Source organism: Lytechinus pictus, chromosome 12 (genome assembly GCF_037042905.1).
Source record: "Lytechinus pictus isolate F3 Inbred chromosome 12, Lp3.0, whole genome shotgun sequence".
Classification (NCBI taxonomy): Eukaryota; Metazoa; Echinodermata; class Echinoidea; order Temnopleuroida; family Toxopneustidae; genus Lytechinus; species Lytechinus pictus.
The window spans coordinates 29794840-29821036 of NC_087256.1; the positions used below are offsets into that span (position 1 = coordinate 29794840).

A 26197-nucleotide genomic window follows, 5' to 3' on the forward strand; every position below is an offset into this window, starting at 1 on the left:
CTTGCATCATGTGCTTCTATAAATACAGAGAAATCAACTTTATTATTATTTTGTTCATTTTAGCATTCAGAGTTGAACATTTCAACAAAAACAATTCATTTAAGGTCTAGGGGCATTACCCAAATAAAAGAAACATCTTTAATCTTGCCTTGAATAAATTGTGTTATCAGAGATGAAAGGCAAATTACTGCATGTATGCAATTAGAAACTTTCGAGCGACACAAATACCAGTTTACAGATTTGAAAACAAGTTAGCAAAAAACAAAAAAGATTTTTCATTAAGAAAATGTACAAACTTATGAAAAATACCATACGTTATCAGATATGAAAATATGTACGACAAAGAAGTTTCAATAATCTGATCAAATTTTTTTTCTTCTAATACTACAAGCACTGGATCATGTAGAGGGTCAATGACTTCAGTATTGCTTATTTTTCTCATTTTAACAGTTTTTTTTCTCCCCTTCTCTCAATTTTAAATCAAACAATCTTGGAAAATGAATCAGCTTTCATGATATGAATGCTGATTCAAGTCCTTGAAAACATTACGCGTGCCTCCATCCAAACCAAACACACCCTTTTCAGAGCGAATTTTCATAGAATTTTTTATTATAGTGTGCTTTGGAGTTCACTGGGTCACTAAGTTTGCTTGAATAGGGACATAATGAAAGAGGGGAAGGGGGAGTGGGGAGGAGAGAGGGGAGGAGAGAGGGGAGAGAGAGGGGAGAGAGAGGGGAGAGGGGGCGGGGAGAGGGAGTGGGGAGGAGAAAGAGGGGAGGGGGAGCAGGATATAAGAGAAGAGGAAGAGTGGGAAGGGGAGAGAAGGGAAGGGGACAGGTGAGAGGAGGGGGGAACGAGGAAAGGGGGAGGGGGAAAGAGAAAAGGGGGAGCGGGATATAAGAGAAGAGGAAGAGTGGGAGAGGGACGAAAGGGAGCGTGGAAGAGAAGGGAAGGGGACAGGTGAGAGGAGAGGGGGAACGAGGAAAGGGGGAGGGGGAAAGAGAAAAGGGGGAGCGGGATATAAGAGAAGAGGAAGAGTGGGAGAGGGACGAAAGGGAGCGTGGAAGAGAAGGGAAGGGGACATGTGAGAGAAGAGGGGGAGGGGGAAAGAGGGGAGGGAAATGGGGAGAAAGAGGGGAATACAATGAAAGGAAAGAGAGGGAAATGTGGAGAAGGGAGGGGGAAAGAGAATGTTCAAGGAAAGGGAGTGACAAGAGAAAATGGGAGAGAGAGAAAAAAATACTCTGGAGATCTGAGACTGAGACTAAAAATAGTTTGTTTGATGTTACAGAGGGGGAAAAATGGGTAGGTCTGTTGTTGTATTTTAGTCCATATCGAGCACATGCTAGCTATGAAGATTCGATTCAAATTGAATCTTTATCCCCTAATCCCATTCTTTTCTTTTTTTCAAGAAATAGAATCAAGTTCAATGAATATTTTAAAAAATCTACAACTTGACATGGATTCCTATCTTTTTCACACTTCAAATAAAGTAAGACATGGTCTACTTGTTCTTTTGTTTGATATTTCACATGTACGTATTTTCCATGAAATTGACATCTGGCTTGTACGGCATAAAAGAAAAATCTGACTCACAAATACACCATTTGAAAAATGCCAGATATTAGTTCATGACAAAGACAATTTGTTTGATGTATTCTGCACTCAACAAAATACCCCCTAAAAAATAGGGAGTTTTGTCATGAACATGAACGGAATGACTCATTAAAATAACTTGACACTATTAAAAAAAAGTGGCATATATTATTATTGATGTCTTTGGACTGATGATAAATTTCCAAATGTTTACCAAAGGTAATTAGTCATCCTGCATTACATTCATAAACCAATGCCCTTTATGCAATAAGAGGGCCTGGTACAAACTTGTCCTCAATTGCAATTCAATTTTATGTCCTAAAATCAATTACGTTTTCCAATTAATTGCCTGTCTTGTGCAACTGGAAGAATAAAATGATTTGCTTACAGTTAGAATTGTTGTAAATTAAAACTATTAAAACATGATAAAATATTGTTGACCTATAAGAATTCTGATAGGGAATATGAAGTATGAATACTAGAGAAGGTAAATTGTATGAGAAAAGATTTACAAATATAATAGGTAATGAAAATATGGGAAAAAGAAAATAATCTGACATGTTTCAGTTTTTTTCTTCGCTATTTTTTAGATTTTAGATCTTTTTAGATTTAGATTTATTGATTTATTTCATTTCTTTTCTTTCCATTTTTCACATACAAGTCAAAAATACATAAATACAAATACATAAATACAATTACAAAAATGAACAAAAGTAACGACCTTACATTTGCTAAAATTGGGTAATGTAAATTATACGAACAAAATACGATACTTATATCATCATTTCATAAAACTTAACATTCTTAAAAGCATGAGTATTCTTGTGTATATTAAAAAAAGAAAGGGGTTAAATGAAAAGAGAGACCAGCTGAGAAGCTTGGCTTGTTGGACGCTGATCTCTCGAATACGTAAATAATGTAAATAACGTAATATAAAGTGAACTTGGTAAATGATCTTTCCATTCAATTATCCAAAATACCAGATTGCCAGTGGCAAGCGATATTATGAACAAAAAGAGATAAAACTGTCTATTGAACTTTGTGAAATTACATTAACTTCTAATGTAAGGCATTGATAACTTCAATTAAAGAAACACAATAATCCACTGGAAATTGAATGACTTATCTTGAATGTCTGTTTTTACCTCAAGGACGGTAACAATCACTTCCAAAAGGTAACATATCCACTTTTGATGAAATTGAGTTATTGATAGACGGATGTTATTCTGTCAGTCTTGTAGACACCGTTCTCATTATACTTTCTGAAACTAGTTTACTGGAAATCGGTTCAGGAAACCAGTTTGAAAGATCGATTTTCTAGCATTCCCATTTGATCAGCGACAGTGGGGGGCACATGTTTCACGCGAAATTTGAAACAGCATTGTAGGCATTCTACACAGTGTGTGGAGTAGCATGCTCAAACTGTGCGAAAATCGCTTCCTTAAGAACAGTTGTGTCCTCACTTACGCTAAAACCAGTTTAACGAGGCAAAGCGATCATGAAAACTACATCACGAGGTGGTTTTCCGAACTGGTTTGAAAGATCGCTTCAAAGATCGATTCGACCGTTCTCATATGTTAAACTAGTTTCTACTAAACTAGTTTTAGGACGGTAAATGAGAACGGGGTCATAGTAGTCTAAGGCCCCTGTGATGCATGCGTCGGGTGTGAAGCCGGCCCAGACGCTGGCTTTGGAGCCGCGTTCACGCCTGCAAATGTGTGTCTACACTTAAGCCGGCTTCACATCACCTATTTATGTGACAGGAGTCACCTGACTTTTCATGTAATTCAGTGCATCGTTTTAGCTAGAAAACTACTGTCCACTATCACTGTTCGATGTAAGCCAGCCCGAATACACTTTGGTGTTACGCATACTGATTGCGGGACTGAGGGCGGACTCGCATTGGCTTCAGACCACATCCAGAGGTGGACTCGGTTCAAGCCAGCATCAGTTCGGTTTTGAAAAAAAATGCGTCGAGTCCCCTGCGGGGCCGGCCTCAGAGCACTTTAGAGGTGTGTGTAACAGAGGCCCAAGTGTTACAACACGGTGTACACGAGTGCTATTAAAAACCTGCCATTGCTATCCTTATCACCCTCCATATCAAAGCAACAATACATTCCAATATTACTTATCCAAATATACCAACAAAAATAGAGCAAGACACACATGTTCTCTAAATCAACAAAGATGGATTTAGCACCTTCTGAGACCAAAGTCATCATATCTGAAGTCTCTTTGTTACAATTTTAAAGACCATTTCAATGGAAATTCCAATGGTAAAACTCAAGAATTCCTGGTAAATGTGAATGCACCTGGATGCTGCATTTCATTGGGGAAGACTTTTGGAAAATTACTATTAACAAGGAAAAAATCTCTAAAAATATTAAGAAAGAATCTTCACGTTTGAATTTTTAAAAAAAAGTTTCAAACAGAAGAAAATTCAGTTTCAGCCTCTAGAAAATGCAATTCAACAATAGTGTGTGTTATATTGAAATACAATTTATGGCTTTAGTGTGTGTGCTTAATATTGATGGTATTTCAGCATTAAATTAATGTTTGGAAGGAGTTTAGAAATCACTAAAAACCCAATAAACTCTGACTTACGATGGAAAATTACCATCAATAAAGATCAATTATACCTTTCAAACTGAAGTTTTGATTAATCCCCAAAGAGCTTCTCACCACTTTGACTCATTACTGGATGGATTATATAAAAAAATATGCCCTCAACAGTTCTGATTTAGAGGATATACAATAAAATGTGTTTTATTGGATAGTTTTATTGGATAAATTTTATGATTTTAAATTACATCAATATTGGTTGGGTTCCCAAATCAAAAGAAAAATATATGTTTAGTTTATCTCATTTTTCTTTATATATTCTATAACCACTTCTGAAGTATGCAATGTGCTGAAAATATTATGCTATCATTCCATTCTCCTTTAACATGCTACTTATAATCTTTTCATATCTATACAATAGCATGTCTGTATAAGAATATTGGCCATAATATTCTATTCATACATATTTATAGAGGCAAAAAGAGGAAATATAAAAGAAAAAACCCAATTGCATCGATAATTTTCATGAGCATGCATTGTTGTGTGTATCAGATATTTATATATCTGATACACAACAATGCATGATCATGGAAATTATTATTCATTAAGAAAAAAAAATGGAATCTAAAAGACTTCCAAATTGAACCCTGATATCAAACTTGTTCACCAAGCAGAAGGATCAAAACATTTGAAAAAAACAAATTTAGTTCATTCAAATACACACTGTCACGTTGACCTATTTCTTTTTTTTTTTTTAATTTAAGTATTTATTGTAAATATAACAAGTGTCGCTAAAGCAAGTACATAATATGCCTGCCTGTAACACGGAAAATTGAGTTATTGGTCAAGCATAAAAAGGACTGCAGAAGGGTAAGATGATAGCATGTCACTATGACCTTGACCTTTGACCTTTTGACCTAAAATCAATAGGCTTTCTGGGATTCATGCTAGTATCATACACACCAAGTTACATGAGCCTAGCTCAAGTCAAACTGAAGTTATCGCGTTTACAAGGAAAGTTAACGTACGGACACCGAGCGTGATACCATAATACGTCCTGTCTAGGACGGGCATATAAAAACAAAATCAACAAAGAAAATTACAAAAAAACAAATCAAGAGGATTCCAACCATACATACTACATAGTACCATTGACCCATTTCTCAACTTTATACCAGTCTATTTCTACCTCTCTATCAATCTGAAAGGGTTTTGTTCAAAATAGGAAATATCAATATAATTTTCATCTTGTTTGCATTCTAGCCTAGTTTTAAGAAAATATCACTAAAAACCTATCATTCATAAACTAATATTCAGAAATCCAGTTTTTGCAAACACTAAATATTGCTATATCTGGAAAGTTTTCATATTTACATGTAAAATCCCGTTGTTTGAACCAAAAAGTTCTATCCATAGAGAATGGACAATTTTCGACTAGGTTCAATAAAGTGTCACTCATATTCCTAAAAAAATACAAATCCAGCAATATTTGGTACTGAACTTCATAAACAAGTGAATTTTATAGTCCTCAAAATATTCCTTTCTCCATAGAAGTTTTACCTTTGCTCTTGCTGAAAGCGCAGTGTGAAGGAATTTTAAATAGATGGGGTAAACAAGATCATAAAGGGTGTCTACGACAATGATGGATGGTGGTAAGATTGACGTAGTGAGAAGGAAAGAAAATCTATTTCATTTATGCTGCCCACGCCCAGTAAAGTATTAGCATAAAGTAAAGTATTCTCCACTACAGCTCCTCAATCACTCTACAACATTAGCCCTCTTTTCTCTCCATTTCCGTATTATTCCCTTTTCCTCTATCTTTCAATATATTCTATCTCTTCTACATTCGTTCTCTCAATCCATTTTTCAATCCCCTATTAATCCGTGCCCCTTTTTTTCTCTACCGACTTTCTCTCCCCTTTTCTGGTGCTTCCTTTCAACGTTTCCTCTCCCCTTTTTTAATTTCTTCATTTTCCATTGCTCCCCTCTTTCCCTCTAACCACCTAACACCTCTCCCCCTCTCTCTCTCAGACGTAACTTCCTAGCATTGTTGCAAGCGTGTCTTATTTACACTGCAACCTGTCAGAAACTCTTTTTAACAAATCAAATATTGTACATATCTGGAGTGATTTTGCAACTTTATCTTTTGTTACAGATCAATTCATTCTTTTGTCCCTGTGGTATTGTGAAAGTCATAGGCGTAACCTTGACGATTAAAGTCATAGGCGTAACCTTGACGATTAAAGTCATATCCCTTTCTTGCTCCCCCATTTTCCCCTTCGTTTCACTAAGTGTACTAAATGTATCCACTAATCACTACAACTTGTTTTAAAATTCAGTCTGTTACTCTTCAACATGTAGAACTGTATGTAATTGACTAGGGGAAGCATTCAACTACATAAAATTCACCACAGATGGCAGTATTCTCAATATTCCTCTGGTGATATACAGAAACAAAAATGCTTAGAATATTTTAGTTCATTTTTTAATGTATTAGCAAGTTTCATTTTTACTTTTTAGCTTTGAGCTCAATGCATTAAACTTAATTGCTAAAATTGATTTATTGAAAAATCATGTTTTACTGTTCTTATTTTTCAAATACCCATCAATATTGGGTATATTAATAAAATTTAATAAAATTTAACAAAACTTTTTTTGTATCCCCAAAATGCCTCAAATATGCACAATATGAAAACAAATCCTATGATAGTATAATAAATATAAAAAAATTGTTTCAAAGAGTTTTCAAAATATTTGGCAAAATAAGTCCCCCCCCCCCCCCGACTGATCAATGTATAACAAAGTGAAGAATTTCAAACTAAATCTCCTTTAAAAGAATTTTCCTACAATGCTTTATAAACAGTTTTGAGACAAAGGCAGTCTTAAAGGGATGGTCCGGGCTGAAAATATTTGTATCTTAATAAATACAGAAAAATTCACAGAGCAAATTGCTGAAAATTTTATCAAAATCGGATAACAAATTTTGAATTTTAAATTTTATCAATATTTTGTGAAAACAATAGATGCATTGTCATGAATATTCATTAGGTGGGCTGATGATGTCACATCCCCACTTTCCTTTTTTCTTATGTTATTACATGAAATCATAATTGTTTCATTTTTTCATACACGTGTAAATGATGTTTCTCCATTATGATAAAATATGTTGCGGTAAGAAATAACTACTGCACTTAATCAGTTGTCAATCCAATTGTTTCAGTTCTTGGTAGAAAAATGTGAATAAACCTAATTTCATATAATAAAATACAAAAGAACAAGTGGGAATATGACATCAGCCCACCTAATGAATATTCATCAAGACATACCTAGATCTGTTTCACCGGAATAATGCAAATCTTTAAAATTCAATAACTTTGTTATTTGTTATCCGATTTTGATCAAATTTTCAGCATTTTGCTTTGTGAATTTTACTCTATTCATTGAGATATAAATATCTCCAGCCTGGACCATCCCTATGAAAACAAATACCCAAGTCAAGATGAAATATGCATATGGATAGCATGATAATTCCTTTAAAATAACCTGAAATCAGCACAAAAAATAAATAATGAAATGCACTGGATAGGTTACAAATACAGATCAAAAGAAAGTTCAACAGGGCTGTTAAAATGATGGATCATGTCATTGTTAAATATCACTTTAAGAAATAAATCACATTTTCACTTTCAGACTGTAATCCAATGGACATTCTAAATTGAGATTTCAGACTTTTATTTGTTATAAACTATACCTAATATGGTTATATTATGTTAGGTAACAAAATTATTTCTTATGAAGTGGAAATACAAACAGCTTTTACAAGAACTGGAATTTGTTTGAACGTTTTAATGTACTTCTCAGGGATACATTGTACAACAGTACGACATTTTTGTATCAGTATCTAAACTACAGCTCATTTATATTTTCATGTATCAAGTGTTTTTAAATCTACAAAATGTACATTTCACTTTTAATCAGTTTGAAACTTTCATATCAGATTATCTAAACTACAAACTCCTATGTTCATACCATTTTGTATTACCATCAGTGTTTTTAAAATCAACGGAATGTTGTCCAATAACTTGAAATTTGAGGGATGGGTCATCAATGTATAACTTACCTTTCCTTTCTTAGTTGGCTTTTCAGGTGATGACTCTTCCTCCTCTTCTTCATCCTCATCCTCCTCCTCATCTTCGTCTTCCTCGCTGAAATGAGAAGGAAATCATAATCAATAATCTTTCATGATCATGACCATCATCATCATCACAAATATCAACATAATCATCATCATGAACAAAACCATCATCATTATCGTCATCATCATCGTCATCATCATCATCACCACCACCATCATCACCACCACCACCACCATCATCAATCATCATCACCACCATCATAGTTATCATCATCATCATCATCATCATCATCACCGTCATCATCATCATCATCATCATCATCATCATCATCATCATCATCATCATCATCATCAACAACACCAACACCACCACCACCATCATCACCACCATCATCACCACCATCATCATCACCATTAACATCATCAATATCGTCATCAAATTTGGAGGGGAGCTGTTATATATAAAACAAATAATCAAGGCACACAACTCTGTATAAAGTCCATTTAGATTCATTATCAGAGTCTGCTGGCATGTTAAACATTCATATTTGTCATCTCATTTGGAAACTTCACTTCATTTGTAAATGCTCATATTTATAATGCACCGGTGAAAGGCATGTTTTCGTAAGGGGATAATAAAGTTTAATTCAATGCCTGCTATAGCCCTGATCCATCCACGTCATAATAGAAAACAAAGCTACATATGTAGCACATGCTTCTGGCAATCTAAGAATACACAATAGTGAGCACATCAAGCAAACTTCCTGATTATACAGCTCATAAGCAGTGAGAGACATCACCTCAGTGAATATACAGCACCGTTCACAATATAACGCAGTTATCAATAAACATGATCATAGGGAATATATACTTATATGGATTTGCATATGCACAATATATATGCTGACTTTTATTCTACATACACACATGTATTTCAGTATGTCTGTGTGTATGTCCTGCAGGTTGCTTGTCTCTTTGATATTTTCTTCCTTGTTCAATACTTTCTCATTGTTTGTATTTATTATATGTATGTATTTGTTACTTGTATGCAGGGCCCCCAAGAAAAACAGTGCTTAGTCCACTGGTGGGGTTACCCTGGGTAAACAAAACAAAATAAATAAATATTCAGAGGTGATGTAAAAACCTAGAATATACCAAATGCATCCCTCGCAGCCAAGATCATGTGACTGCATATTGACCCATCGAAGATTTCAATCTACATAATCTATGTAATACAATGATTAATCTTTTAACTTCATTTCAATCCTCTTTGAATAATATTCTCACTCTCCCTCTCAGAGAAAGGTCAAAATAGTTGTTGATCCCGTCATCATCTTCACCATCCATCCTGCCCATCTCAAACCAATATTCCTTGATTTGTATCACAACAACCCGAGGAATGTGGCGTCAATTTCGACGGCTTCCAAACGAATCTCCCCTCTCGATTCCGCGACGATGGCATCACTCTTCGCCCGCCAAACGTGCGGAACAGTTTCAAAACCGTTGCAACAAGGAAGCGCATCAGGGAATCGAGACCATGTCATAATTTATGTCATCTTTTCCGGACGGGACCCCCTGGTGTCCTTGTCCACAACAGGAATGATATAAGGTGGACCCTAATCAGTGGCAGATGCAACCATGCACTTTGAATCAGTGGGAGCTGACACAGAATTGAAAACAGACCCGTAATCGGGCGAGGATGTGTCTCATAAAACTTAAGAGGGCAGACGTACAAGACCGATTTCCTGCGTCATATCGGCTTCTCGACTGATAACAATGATTCATTGCATTAGCATCTGGAGGGCAACGCTCTGGGGCTGGTTTCAAACATTTTTTATGTTGCAAGCTGAATACATTGTGTTTATAATCAAAATAGCCTTTTCTCCTTCATGTTCTTGTTTAAACTTTTCATTTCCCTCCCTCCTTCTCCTCAACTTCCTCTTTGTACCCTCTTCTTCTCTCCTCTTCCTCCCTTTTCATCCTACTCCCCCCTTCCTAACCTCCCCCTCCCCTTCTCCTTTTACTCTTTCTTCTCTTTCCCTTCCCCCTCCCCACCTCTCCCCCTTCCCTGCCACTCCTCCCTCCCCCTCCCCTTCCATTCCCCTACCTCTCCCTCTCCTCTTCTACCTCCTGAATACTAATTATGTGCATTATCCTCACTCACATACACAAACAGAGCCAAGCCTGAAATCAATTCCTAAAACAGTGCTTCAGTTATTGCGAGAAAGAGATATTTCCAGGTATAGAATGACGACCGCGACTTTCGACCTTTGACCCCAAATTATACTAGGATCATCATCCCTCCAATTATGCACACATGAAGTTTGAAATTGACCCCTCATTCAGTTCCCAAATTATTGCAAGAATTCAGATGTTTCATTCAGTGACCTACTTGACCTTTGACCTTGACATTCCAAAAAACTCATCAGCGCCTTGAGCATCTAATCAAGATGGCAAGTGCGCTATACAAATCTCAAGTATTACTACAATTCCTATATACATACTTGCAAATTTAAAGTTGATCTGTAAAATGTGACATACAGACGCAGAGACAACCCGAAAACATCATGCCCCCGCCCAAAGTAGGCGGTTGCCGGTATATTAAGTCATATAACTTAGCAGTGGGAGAAATCGTTATCTCGGAAGTGGTCCATATATTTTGTCTCACAGTACACTCAATGCTATTAAGAAGCCGAGGATGTTGTTTGTTAGGTCCACCACACATGTATCCATGATTCCTAATGATTATTCATGTCTGACAACTGCCAAATAACATCTCCATCAAGATGACTAGCACCAAGTTACAAAATCAAACCAGATTGTAGGCGAGTCTATTTATATCACTTGCCATTAATCAGATGCAAACTGTAGATAGAGGGGCATCACCGGAGTACTGTGAGAGGGGATGAGAATGCTAAAGGAGTATTTGCTTATACAAGGAAAATGTTCCCTCCCCCAATAACCCATCAACACCATCCCACAATGCAGCAGGATCTTCAGAGTTTTGAATTCAGGCAGACATTAATTATTGAAGTGGCATTGTCAAAGTCATTTTTATTTCATTCTCTAAAAAATTCCAATCTCCCTCTGTAATTTGTATTTATTTTTTTTTCATAATAATAATTATAATAACAGTATATTGTCTGCTTATCTTCTGTGTGTTTGCATCGTGTGTCTTTTTTTATTGGTAATTTTTTTACCCATTTATGAAATTTGGATATTTGTAGGGCCCTGATTATAAGCAGTTTTGCTTCTCAGGGGTTCTGACCATATTCGTTCCTTGTAACTTGTACTTGATTTATAAGACTCTTTTTATGTTGTATTTTGTATTATATTTTTGTATTATGTCTTTTCTGTAAACATTTGATTTTTGTTTTAATGGTCAATAAATTTAACTGAATTGAATTGAAGTAAAAATCAATTTTTAACAGGAAGAATCTTAAATTCTAGCAAATATTAAAAAAACATATAAACATGTTAATCAATAATGCATGAAGCTTTTTCCTTTATTTGATGCGAGTTAAAAGAGAAATGTAGACAAGAATGCCTTGGTCAAGGGCCGGGCCGGGAATCGAACCCCGGACTTTCATAGCAAATATGTTAATAATCTCAGAATACACACCAATTACTCAAAAAGAAATCGCACCCCATTCAACCCCCTCATGCAAATTGTTGAAAAGAAAGGCAGTGTAAAAACGTTTTGCCACTTTCGCAACCTTAGAAAAATCCCCCCTCACCGGTAAACTTATGCCCTCTTCTCACACCCACAAATTATTTTTTAAGTTTTCTACTGAAACAATACTTACTCATCATCTTCTTCATCATCATCATCCCCTAGGGCCATCTGTGAAAGAAAAGAAAAAGAAATATCATTACAGCAAATACACAGCCTGGGAAATAATTATTGGACCATAACGTATGACAGCTTAGTACGAAAGTGGTCTAATAACTACTTCACCTCAAATACATGTAATAAACCTACAGAATGCAGGAAGTGTTTCATATTTACAATCATCTTAATGGGGCTTTCACACCAGAACGTTTCAGCCAGTGTATGTCAACGTACCTAGCCTTTGGCAAGCCATTTTCTTGCTCCCATTTCTTGTGACCAAGAATTGTCTTGTTAACACAAATGATACTTCATATAAAGACTTTGGATGCTTGAAATTTTGTATTGTTAAAGAAAATGCAATTCAAGAATGAAAAGCTTGCCATCAAGAATGGGATTGAAGGATAACATGACTTTCCATACATACAGTAGACCTACTATGATGGCCCGGGGGTGGGGGGGAGGGGTGAGGGGGGAGAGGGCACTTCCATTGACAAGTGGATACCAGGCGCAACCATGGGGTTTCGAAAAGCACCCTAAACAAGTATTTTCCACATTCTGAAAATGCACCCCTTAACAAGTATGGCTGTGTGAAACCCTACTCTTAAAAAGAATTGGAAACAAAGCAAAACCTTCACAAATATTATAATTGTTATGTCACGGACGTGATCACGGACGTCGGCTTTTTTATACCCATTTTGGCTTTACCTAGTACCGCCCCACCTCGCTCAAATCGGACTCTAAACACGTAGTGTTGGGGCAAAAAGTACTTTTTTATAAAGCATTGCCTTTTATACCCTCGCAAATTTGACCATAAACACGTAGATTTCCTAGTGATATATAGCCTTTTTTCAGTGTTTTAGTGTTTTTGACACCCTTATCACGTTACATACGTAACGTGCCCAATCTTGAAGATATCCTTTTTACGCGTTTCTTTGTTCGTGCCTGGTATCCACTCATCAATGGAAGTGGCCCCCTCAGAACTTTGCATATCATATCCACATGTGAGGGCTCCTTTACAACAGAATGGAATATGGAAAGCCATATGGTTCGCTAAATCATGTTTACTCATATTTAAAATTAGAATATATTCATTATACATTTTTCCATTTTTATGTAGTTATCATTATGATTAACATTCATGACATTATTACGTAATTCCGTGAAATTTAAAAAAAAATTCCAAATCAAAATCAAAATGGGATTTAAAGAGCAGATATACTTCCAGAAAACCTCAACAAAATCTTTGGGATCCTCATATTGTATTTGTTCATAATATTATGAGTGACTTTGTGCATAGTTTTAGGAAATAGCTCCTGGTTTAGTGTGTAAAGTCATATCTATCATAGGATTATTTATTACACTTATATCTCCCGTAACAGACATCCCAGATACTCATTTCAACTTCACTTGAACTGAAAATGGGGTTATCTTAAGGCAAGTGAAAATATGTGACTTCCAACCACAACAATAACAATCATATTGCAATAAGATTGTTTTTAAGTACTTCAAGAGATTGGTGATTAATGAATCTGTGAACATTCCATTCAAAGCCTATCAACAGCGAGTATTTTAATCTACAAAATGAGATTAACTTAAGCTGTCAAGAATTAAACTGACTGAGAATCAACGAATCTCCAGTCATGAAAGGAAAAAGAAAGAACAGTACATTCGAATGTTATTAGTATTAATCACATACATTAAACAATGTAAGTGTTGCAGTAACAAACACACCGCATGGTACAGGAGATTGATTAGGACTTCATATTAAACATCTGTTCAGATTAGAAACACACAACAGAATATATGAAAAAAAGAGAAATCTTGTGATTTTATGAATAGTACACAACTTGATGAAACTCAAGATTAACAGACACTTTGGGGCCATTAATCAACTCAAGGAGTCATTGATAACGGGTGTTAGCTCTTGGAATCCGCAGAAAAGTGGTTATTGAAGTGTTAGAGTAGACAATAGCTTCTCAACAGGTTACAAAACTAAAAGGAAAAAAAAAAACTGAGTAACAATAAGCGATGATGGTGGTAATGACATAAGAAAATTCAAACTCAAAATGAGAAAATAGATCAATATGGCAGTGACGACTAAAACGGAAAATCATACATTTGATGATGCAACAGATGAAGTGATCTCTCTAAAGATACTACATGAAAACAAAATACACAATGACATCACATTTATCTCTGTAGAATATAAACCTCTTCATCCTCCTCCTCATCATCCTCTTCTTCTTCTTCTTCTCCGCTGGTGACTTCCTCATCTTCATCGTCTTTCACCTCGAAATCTTCATCTTCTTCGTCGTCTTCGTCATCGTCAGCATGGCCGTTCTCGATGGAACCGTTTGTAGCTTTCCTCTTGCTTCTGCCATCCTTATCAACCTTGGCAAGCTCAAAGAAGAAATCAAATTCAAGATGAATTTAAATGTAGTAAAGCAATTCCTTTCATCTTTCATCTTGGTCATCATGAATCCTTCGTGGAACCATCTTGCTCATCCCATTCCTTATCAATCTAATACCTCGTTTCCATCATCGTTTGATCCGTCCCGATCGGCCTTTCATAGCTCATTGCGAAAGATATTTGAGCCGTCCAAATCTTTTCTTCAATAAATAATGATTGCCACGACTGACCTCAATACCTCATGAGACCTGACACGATTACTACGATTATTCCACAATTTAGATCACAATTTTAATCATAGTGCGAATCGTGACGGTGAGAACTAGGTATAAGCTTGCCAAAGGAATAAGAATTCTAATTCCATCTGGGTATGAACTTAGATTTAGTGTAGAACTTCTTAAGGTCATTCATCATGATGACCATCCTTGATTTAAATTTGTTCATTGTTCCTCTTGGCCTAAGAAAGTATATATGACTTTAAAAGCAAGAAAGATGGATGTAAGAAAAAAAGTTATATTAGAATTCATACTATAAATGGTAATTTTTTTTGCCTATAACGTGTGCAAGTAATTTGATGTCGTGGTACACTTCATCCTCATCATAAGCGCATATCAGTTCGAAGATGAAACTTTTGAAAACTTTCTGCTTGCTTCCCGTTCTCGTTGACCTAAAGAAACTAAAAGAGTAAGAATTCATTTTATGAAAAGCTAGAGTTAGTGATCAAAATGAATTATGTTGCTGTCTTTCATTTTAATGTCAGTGTTGATACCATTGCTCTGGAAGGACTACTGTACTCATTTCTCTACCTCATGCTATCGTCATGTACCTAATGAAAGTACAAAGAAATAAATAAATCGCTTTATTTAAAAGAGAACCAAATTAAAACACAAAAAAAGGTTGAGCCATTGTCTCTTCCATTGACTCAGCACTCGTCCATGCCCTCAAACTTTGTAGGACAATTCAGAAACTGTTCCAACTCTTGGGCCCCGTTTTACAAAGAGTTGCGATTGATCCGATCAACCAAAACTATGGAAAGCCAGCTGCGCCAACATCTTAAATATATGTTTGTTCAAATGTTTTCTTGATATGATGGATACTCATACATTCACTATTGTCTTGACAATTTGGTGCGCTCCTCTTTTGCTTACAAAATGACTTTCTGCAAAATTTTGGTAGGAAAATTATGAAAATGACAGATGTCAAAAGAAATGTCACAGAAGATAATGTACAAATACAACCATAGTTTGTTTATCCTCCAGTTTGCTATATTAGGATTTGGTTCATGTTTCTATAACTTGAAAGAAAAAATTGACATGAAGAAACCAAAACTCCTTTACTTCCACAAAATCTTATGACCAACAGTTTATGTCAGACTCAAAACTCGCTAATCCTCCTAAAACCAGAAAATTATTTTTTCACAAGTTGCAACAATGTGATATCAAGTCATAACTTCTGGTGTTTCAGGTCAGAACATCTCCGTTGGATCTATATTACCTAAAGAAACACAACAGGATCTTCTTTATAAATAAAAAATAAAAACAAGAAAGAAATGTGCTGTACCATAGCTCCAATGGTTGGAAAATTCCAGGAAATATGAAGATTACAACCACTCGTTCAAAGAGCCCTCCTGAAATGAATTGTCTCTGCTTTCAAATTAATAAGTTTGTATGCTCTCAACTAATCATAGATTCAGAAGTTAGGAGAAGAGAAGGAAATATTGAGAAAAAATATAGGGGGAGGATGAACAGAATATTATTTTACAAAGTTGCCCAGCTGACAGATATATGTTACCCTACACCCCAAAGCAAACAATTTTATTGAATTTGAAGAAGAAGATCCTAAGTATTTGGATTGATCAACAATACAATACACAAGTATTTAATTGAATGAAGGAGAAATATTGCGAGAACTTCAAAGAATAAGGAGAAGACAAGGTTTGATCAGGAGAAAACATGCTTTGACTAACGCATGAGATGTGCACACTGTAAAATAGCGGTGAAATATCCATGCAGTGTCACTAACAAATGGTGCCAAAACACTCTTGTATCTCATTTCTCATTTAACTTTACAACTTCGAATTTTTACATAATGAGGAAATTTTGAAGATCAGATTATGATTGAATCCGATGATAGGGTTAACAATTAATCTGTTAGCGCTTAGACACATACAATGTATGTCTTAAACGCATTATAAAAATAAATAAGCAGATTATTACTATTATTATTTTGACTATTTACAGAGAACCTTGCCTAGGCAACTTATTGTTGGTTTTAGAGTGCAGGGTCACATATGTTATAACTAAATTAAACCAAAGAGAAAAGATAAGACTTGATGTTAATAAGCACAACATGATACCCTTCAAGCACCAACCTAGCTCAAAACCTACAATAAGCCACAAGCCATGTAATTAACCAAAATAAATCCAAAGAGCTTCAAACATCAAAATTCAGATTCATTTAACTACCTAAAGTCAAAAATTAATATGATATTATTGTAAAAATCAACCAGAAAAGAGATCAAAGCATTTCCTTTGGACCATTTTGTTGGATTGCTTAGTTCTGATAGATCTTAGAAAGTATGCATGAATCACGTGTGGATGAACAATAAACTTCAAACCCTTTCTCCTAATGTGAATTTCTCCCTGAAATTCTTCTTCTGTTAGATAAATCATCACTGGAGACCTTCAAATCTAAACTGAAGTCTTATCTTTTTTAATAGTATTAGTTATTGGTACTCTGACACTCATCTGAACTCTCTCATTCTTTCTTTACTTGTGCGCCTCGGAATAGAATACTTCTAGATGGATGGCGCTATATAAATGCCTATTATAATTATTATTATTAATATATGGGATCTTTCTGAGATGATTTGTCGCTGTTTCATTTGACAAGTTTTCATACTCTTAAAGGAGAAGTTCACCCTCATAAAAGTTTGCTGTAAAAATAGCAGATAAGAAAATGATAAAAAATATTGGTGAAGGTTTGAGCAAAATCCATTAAACATTTAAGAAAATAATTAGAATTTCAAGTTTTTGATTTGTGACGTCATAAATGAGTAGCTGCCCCATTTTATGAAATATAAAATGCAAAAATTTAATTTCTTAATGGTTCGTGATGACTTATTTTCTATTTTATTTTTAGGAGCGCATGTGAAATGATTGTGTAGTGATATACTTAATGTACAAAAAAAAATCAAAAACTTGTAAGAAAATAATGCAATACGGCTTAATTTATTGTAGGTTTTTGAGGCAGGCAGTCGTAACCATCTTCCCATTAAAACATAAACTGGACAAACACAAAAAGCGGCAAGAAGAACGGTGTTTGGGAGGGAGAGGAGTAGGAGCAAGTTGATTTCTATTCTACTTCAGACAAACCTTCCAATCTAAGGCATCATCATCATCCTCATCATCCTCGTCATCTTCATCATCAAAAGCTGGTTTTGGCAACTTGAGACAAAAACAAAGTTTCACAGAAAAGAGATGGAAAGTTTGGTATTAAATTAAACGTTTTTCTGCTGGTGCTGACAGACCAATGAGGCTACAAAGAAACATTTATGCTTTCATCACAAAATAAAAGCATGCAAATGAAGATGTCATGATCAAGCATCTAGCAAAAAAAAAGTTATGAACGATCACAATCATCTGATTCTTCAAATAGTGGATACACATTCAATGCCAGAGACTTGTTAGATTTCATGAGGAATTTTACACCACTTGGATATTTTCTGAACCTTGTTACGCCAAATCTGAGCTGGTTAATCACGCCTCAAACAATATCTACTTGTCCAAACAGTATCTCATAAAAGATCATTTGAGAAAAGTCCCATTAGAATGGTTGCAGAAACTATTGATTTCTAGTAATTTTATGACAAATAGTTAACCCAAATGAGAATTTGTCCATATCCTGGACCATATTAGGTATGCAGGGTCTTTGATGCTCTGTCTACATTTCTAACCTATTGACTTGCATGTCAACAGCATCATCTCCCTATCTTAAGCAAGTCAATGTCATCATGAAGGAGGCCAAAGAATGTGGTGCGACAGTTTAGGAAGCTTTTCTCGAGAAAGTGTACGCTCTTAAGTTTTTCTGAAGCGTTTTTAACAATCTACTCCATATGAAAGCTAACAAATCTCTTCATTTAAACTGTGAAACTGATGACAGACCAAAATGATTCAATCAAAAGAAATGCATGCATGCTGATTTGTATGGGTGCGAAGCTGAGAGATGGTTGAAAAGAGAATTCCACAAATCCGGGCATTTCTTCTTTTTTTGCGCTTATGACACACAAGACATCCAGGAATTCAAACCATAAGATTAACCAGTGAAGAGGTCACATGGGAGTTACCAGAATGCACCAAAGAGGCACTTGTCTTTGAAGGGATGGTCCAGGCTGAAAATATTTAAATCCAAATAGAGTAAACTTTGCAGAGCAAAATGCTGAAAATTTCATCAAAATTGGATAACAAATAACGAAATTATTGAATTTTAAAGTTTATCAATATTTGTGAAAACAGTTATATGCACATCGTCATGAATATTCATTAGGTGGGCTGAAGTCATATCCCGACTTTCCTTTTTCTTATTTTATTACATGAAATCACAATTGTTCAATTTTTTCATACATGTGTAAATGATGTGTCTCCTTTATGAAGAAATAAGTTGCGGAATATATAACTAATGCACTTAATCAGTTGTCAATCCAATTGTTTTATTTCTTGGTAAATTTTTTTTTTTAATAAACCTAATTTCATATAATAAAATACAAAAGAACAAGTGGGGATATGACATCATCAGCCCACCTAATGAATATTCATAAAGACATGCCTAGAACTGTTTCACTGGAATAATGCAAATCTTTAAAATTCAATAACTTCGTTATTTGTTATCTGATTTTGATCAAATTTACAGCATTTTTCTCTGTGAATTTTACTCTGTTCATTGAGATATAAAAATTTCCAGTCTGGACCATCCCTTAAATTCAATTTTTATTCTTTTTCACCAGAAGTAATCAATGATACACATTCACATTAACTGTCACATGGCTTTCATCTTGGTGAAACTAAAAGTTACCTTCAATGACTCTGAGGTAGGGCCGAGTCTTCGGGGTCTATTTATTTCATTAGTGACTGCCAATGATTTTACAAAGGACTGCTAAAATAAAGAAATACATAAGAAACTCACTGTCACCAAAGACTATGAATATCAACCACTTTAAGACCTATATTTCCTTATCCAGATCTATATACCACAATTTCAAACCTTTAATGAAAAAATAGAGCTATGGAAATAGTACTGATAAGGATTTCTCAATGTTCTTGCTTGAAATTATTGACCTGTTATGTTATAATCCATGGCTGGTATTCATTTCTTATACTTCGGCCAGAATTTTAAGCATTTTGCAAAGTAATATACTTAACCATCTTTGGTATTCAATTGTATATTTTGGCCAAGTATTTAACTTAAATCTAAGTCAGCCACCTACCAGGATAACGTCTGGCTTGCGTGTGGTTTACAAATGGTCACATGCGCAGTCATACAAACCTGCACACAGATGGATTACAGACATTACATTGTGAATTATTTGGCTTCAAATTTATGACATCACAATGATTATTTTTCAGTATTTTGCTTTTTTGATTGATATAGTAAAATACATACATGTAGATGTGATCTGAATATGAGTTTTTAAAAGCATTTTGCTTAACCCAGCAAAATGATTCCTTAATCAATACTTTTAATCAAATATCGGCCCTGGTGGATGGGTGCAGCCATGTTATTTCATCTGTTTGCCATTCTTAGTTCCACTGCATAATTGCAGCGGAGTAACTAACAGGTTGATATAGATCTAGATAAAGAAATGTACGTCCTCCATTGGTTAATATTCTCAGTCTTTGGTAACACTAAATTTTTTATGTATTTCTTTAATTTTATGATCAACCAGTCTGGAAGCAATTAGAGCAATGATGGTCAGGATCGGTCAGACTCTGTTGGACCGCCCCCTTTGACTCCGCCCTGCTCTGAGGTAAGACTTAACCATAAAAGTACCCTGTAATCCCCTTTCAAATTGAATTTACCTGGGATTCACCAAGGTACAGCCAGGAGACTTCAATAGATATGAAAGAGATTGTGGGCACACCCTTCTCAGACTTGTTGACAGTGGTCCCAGGGCCCCATTTCATCAAACTTGTTATACTAACAAATTCGATGACAGTTTAAAGCTACTGAAATCATTCAATTTTGATTGGCTGATCGTAAACTTGTTATGGAAATTGTGCATTTGTTATGATAACAAGTCTTAATGGAACGGACTCCTGGTTCCACATGATACATACCTTCTTAGCTGGACCTTTCGTTGATGGAGCCGGCCTCTTCTTTCCTTTGGCAGTTTGTTTTTCCTCTTCTTCTTCCTCCTCGTCCTCCTCCTCATCTATATCATCATCCTCCTCCTCATCATCATCGTCATCTAGTTCATCTCCTTTCCCTTTCTTGGGGACCTTCACATCCTTTGAAATTCGAGAATAAGAAAAACAATCATAACTGTACATGATCGCTGGTGTGTGAACAGTCTTTCAAGATTCAGTTGTGTGAAAAATCCCATTTTGGAATTTTGATAACTACTTCGTCAGCTTGACTGAAAATGATTACCAATATTGATATCAAAGGAGACCTGAGAGAAATAAATTTCAAAGGAATGAGATGACAGTGAAGCAATGAAAAATAAAAATCAGTTACAAAAGTTATGAAAGTTTGACAAGTCTCACAGGAACAGGGGAGCGGTTCGTGAACATTTTTTTCCCCACAAGTTCTATGATACAACAACTTTCCTTGAATTTGATTGGCTAAGATGCATTGTCACTATGGTATCTGTCGGATTGAACAGACTTTTGTCTGATAAAACATCTGACAAGTCCTTTCATGAAACGTTCCCCAGGGCACCATTCATGCATAAATTTCAAGTAGTCCTGGGGGGTGTTTCACAAAGATTTGAGTATGACTTAGAGTCGCACTTACATACCGAGTGGCGTACGGTATGAAAGGCTTGACCGCATTGGTCAGATCATGCGAAGAGGGCGCGCACTCCTGCGTATCTATCAATAAGATCGCACGTTGCATATCGTGTACGCGTTGGCATTTAAGTGCGACTTAAGTCATACTTAATTCTTTGTGAAACACCCCCCAAGTGTGAATAATTCTTTGTGTAGATTACCTTTATTGCAGCTTTCTTCTTATCCGTTCCTTTCGTTGAAGCCTTCTTGACGGTCTCCTCCTCTTCCTCACCTTCATCTTCATCTTCTATGCCCAAATCATCATGATCCTGTAAATCTGGATGAAAGCAATCAGATACAAATAGAGTTCTGGGGCCCCATCTTACAAAGAGTTACAATTGATCCGATCAACCTCAAGCATATGGAAATCCATCATGGTCATGATTTTTCTTGAGGAAATTTGCACAATGTCCTTTTGAAAACCAAGAGAAGCACACTGAATTGTCAAGAAAACAGGGAATGTATGAATAGAAATCACATCTAGAAAATATTTTGCACAAACATCTAATTTAGATGTTGAGATTGCTGGCTTTCCATAGTTGCGGTTGATTGGATCAATCGTTGCTCTTTGTAAGACGGGGCCCAGGATGGCCGTTTCATTCATTTCTTATTAATGGAAAGTTACAGACTTCTTCCATAATCTAATAAAACCTTTTAAGTCATTTGATTGGCCAAGAGAAAATTAGTTATAACTTATTTGTGATACAGGGCCCTACTGAAATTGAAAAACCTGATAATGAAAATAGTTTATATACTGTAATTCATTGATTTTTTTCCCCTCTTTTTTCAGGGGGGATTTTACTCAGAACGTTTACCCACTCAATCTGATAAACAAACCTTTAATAGTTTTCTTTCCAAAAGAATTGACGAAATCTTACCTAATGCATGTTGTCCACTGAGACACACAGGTCCTGAACCATGGGCTAATTTGAATGTGACGGGAGGCTGTAACCCTACATCCAAAGTAATCTGTAAAGTCCACAATAGGTGAAAAAGAAATCAATTAAAGCGGTACTCCAAGCTGAAAGTAATATGATTTGAACAGATTAAGAAAAATCAGACAAACGAAACATTGAAAATTTGATCAAAATCGGACAAGGAATAACAAAGATATGGCATTTCAAAGATTTGCATTTTCCGGTGAAACAGTTCTAGGCATGTCTTCATGAATATTCAATGAGCAAACTGATGATGTCATACCCCCACTTGTTCTTTTGTATTTTATTATAAGAAATTAGGTTTATTCAATTTTTTCCTTCAAGAACCAAAAATACTAGAATAGCAACTGATTAAGTGCATTAGATATTCATTGATGCAACTTATTTCATTACAAGGGGGACATATCATTCACACATGTATGAAAAACTAATAATAATTGTGATTTCATGTAATAACTATAAGAAAAAGGAAAGTGGGGTTGTGACATCATCAGCCCATCTAATAAACATTCATGACGACGTTCATGTAACTGTTTTCACAATATATTGCTAAACTTCTCCATTTGTTATCAGATTTTGATTAAATTTTCAGCATTTTGCTATGTGAATTTTACTCTATTAATTTAGATATAGATATTTGCAGCAAGGAGTATCCCTTAAAACAGAGGGGAAGAAGACACTATTATTATGCACCTTTGGAAGTTTGATAGTGCCAATACAATACACTCTCATGTATTTACAATGTGCTTTTGGATAATATTGTAAAGACAGTACCTGAAATGCCCACATCGCCACTAGTATCACAAATTTAAAGCTGTGCATTATTTGCTTTATAAAGTGGGTTGGCAGGGTTTGAAGTTTAAATCAAACCACAGGGATGATTCATAGAGCTATTCCCAAGTTATGCATGACAACCAACGGCTGGTCTACGTTCTTATGCGAAAGAGATACCCTGAATTTTCCTTGCCGTTTTTAATAACATGGAGGCACTGAATTTCTTTACCATTAATTAGTTTTGACAAATACTACACTTTGCACTCAGGTGCTTAAAAAATTACCTATAAAGATTGTATTTCAAGTCATGCTTGAGAATTAAAATGTTTAATTTGTGATTATGTTGATAATGTAAAAGTGATGTGAAGCAAACAATAAATACCATTAAAGAAAGAGTTTTAGAATCTGATTTAGCCCAGTCATTCATAAAATTGTAGCCATTTACAAAGAGATTTATTTTCAAACAGCCCTCCAGATTCAAAGCTATTTTCCCCAAATACACTTCAATAGTTGAAGCAGATTTGCAAGATTGTCAAACTGACTGGCTTCCTTATCTTTCCACAATATTGATATTACTAAATATTTCTCAATGATACTTTAAAAATGTCTATGGTAATAAAATCTATTGATCCACTCCGCTGTATAGTTCTTATTTAAAACCGATGGCTTTCTCTTTCATGCATGCATACTGATCTAATACCTACATAAAAAAACCTGTCAACTTTCCTATCAAACAGGTTTTTAAGGCACAATTCAAGTATTTAAGATAAGAACCTTAGGATACTCCAAAACCACTTGAAAAACCATTACCTAGTATTCTTTCTTTTTTCTCTCTCTCTCTCTTCTCCCCCCCCCCCCTCACTCTCCCTCCCTCTTTCTCTCTCTCAGGTGATAAAGAAGCAAGTTGCGTGCGGTCGCCTTTGGTCAAAGCGCGTCAGATTAACCCAAACCCGAGAAGACACCCAATTATGGTCTTGAAAACGCCAACCTTTGCAACGCCTTTCCTTCCTCCTGAAATATCAGTTTACGGATTAAGCCATTCCTTGTCGCAAACAAAGGGCTATTCACTTCAAGAGTTTGACTGCAATGGCGATAGTGAATGAGGGGGCACGTCATGATACTGTTCGTGAGGAGTCCAAACATTATGACATGGGTAGTTATTGAAGGATTTAGTAGGCGCTAATGGCTTTCAGGTACTTGAAAATATCAATACAGAGAATAAGCTGGTCTGTTATAAGTGGAAGGGGGGGGGGGCTAAGAGAAAGAGAGCAAGGGAGCATATGTGGTGGAGGTAAAAGAGAGAAAGACAGAATGAGATAGAATATAAGATGAAAATTATATGTACATCAGGAAATTATGCACAAAGATATCAATTTTGTGAGAAAAGGACCTGAAAAAGAGAAGAAAAAAAATGAAATCCAGAAAGATAATAACCCCAAAAGAGCCAAAGTTTGAGGGACAAAGCAGAAAGCCGCAAACTATTTGGAAAATTTCACTCAAGCTATTGTGAAGTAGTCTTTAATAAAACACTGGAAAATATATATATAATCACAATGGCTAGCTTCAAGCTAGCTTCAACATGTGTCATGCATGTAAAACCCCAAAGGTGTTTGAAGGTGTTGGAATTCAAGTCCAAGGCCGTTCAGTAAAATTCCACAATCTTGATAATTCTGATGAATGACCAATTTCCTACTTGTCAAAATTTGACCAAAGGCAGGTTTAGACATTTCCACACTCTCTCTCTCTTTAAGGCTATATGGGCAGGCAAGTGAAGAAAAGAGGCCTTGTACTTGTGCAGACTACTTAATGGAGCTAGAGAAAGATATTACTTTTCCTACATACTGAAATGTTGTATTTGGCTGACAGAATATGGTAGCCTGACAAATATACAGCGGGTTTTATATGATGTTTGTTTTATAGAGGAGAGGACAGTATACAAATAATGCACAGATTCAAGTGCATCAGTAGGTTTTGTGACCATAAGGTAACTGTAGAGTACCAAAGTGATGACATCACAACTTTCTTCTTTTTTTTCTTTTCATTTCAGCGTTTTTTTTTCTGCCATATTTTGGTAGAGCATGATGGAATACCTCCACAATCCAAATTTGTTGGGAATTAGTCCATGGAGGGAGGACTTAGATATGACCTCATGAATACATCATTAGCCCCATTGAAATCATTGTATTATTGGCCTGGTTCTGAATGTTTTGCTCAAAATCTTTCTGAATTATGCTGTAATTTTAACTTTTTTACACCTTTTGTAAATGATAAGTAATGTTTACAATTTTCTCTTCGTTTGTTGTGCACGTGCCAAGCTTGTTCAGCTTGAGCTCATGAGTAACGTTGTATGATATGTATTACGATATCTAAAAAAAAATTTTAAAGTGTGCCTTCGTTAGACCCTGGTCTGCACTTACTTTTGCGGGTCAATATTTGTACACTTCATCTTTATCCAACCACCCCCCCCCCCTGACTCTCAAAGATCCATTCATAAATTCAGCACCAGTTTGATCAGGATCAGTAAAAAAAATCTTTCTCCATGGATATTCTCATATTACTGCATACTTTTAATAAAATAATAATGAATACTTCTAAAGTTGACTCAGGTGATTATGGTTGTACTTGGACTGAAATGGGCCATTACAACATGTTCATTCTTGGTGCAAGTATTTTAAAGGAGAATGAAACCCTTGAAACCAGCTGAATCCATATCAAAGAGAAAAATCAAAGAAACATATTGTTGAAAGTTTGAGGAAGATTGAATGAATAATAAGAAGGTTATGAGCATTTGAATATTGAGATCACTAATGCCATGTACATGTAGATCCTCCCATTGGCAATGCGACCAAGATCTGTGATGTCACACACGTACAACTCCCTCATTACTTTAGTACTTATTTCACT

At 35.5% G+C, this 26197-nt stretch overlaps 1 protein-coding gene across 1 annotated transcript in view; it reads right to left on the minus strand.

Annotated features, from left to right (window-relative positions):
- The window catches only part of LOC129272714 (mitotic apparatus protein p62-like), a 38123-nt gene that overhangs the window by 479 nt on the left and 11447 nt on the right, over nt 1-26197 (minus strand). Inside the window, exons 4-9 of the mRNA XM_064107234.1 lie at nt 22460-22550; nt 21743-21858; nt 20868-21038; nt 14337-14525; nt 12100-12137; nt 8279-8363 (exon numbers count right to left, since the gene is read on the minus strand). Of these exons, the coding sequence (XP_063963304.1) occupies nt 8279-8363; nt 12100-12137; nt 14337-14525; nt 20868-21038; nt 21743-21858; nt 22460-22550 (690 nt within the window). The remainder of the gene's footprint in view (nt 1-8278; nt 8364-12099; nt 12138-14336; nt 14526-20867; nt 21039-21742; nt 21859-22459; nt 22551-26197) is intronic.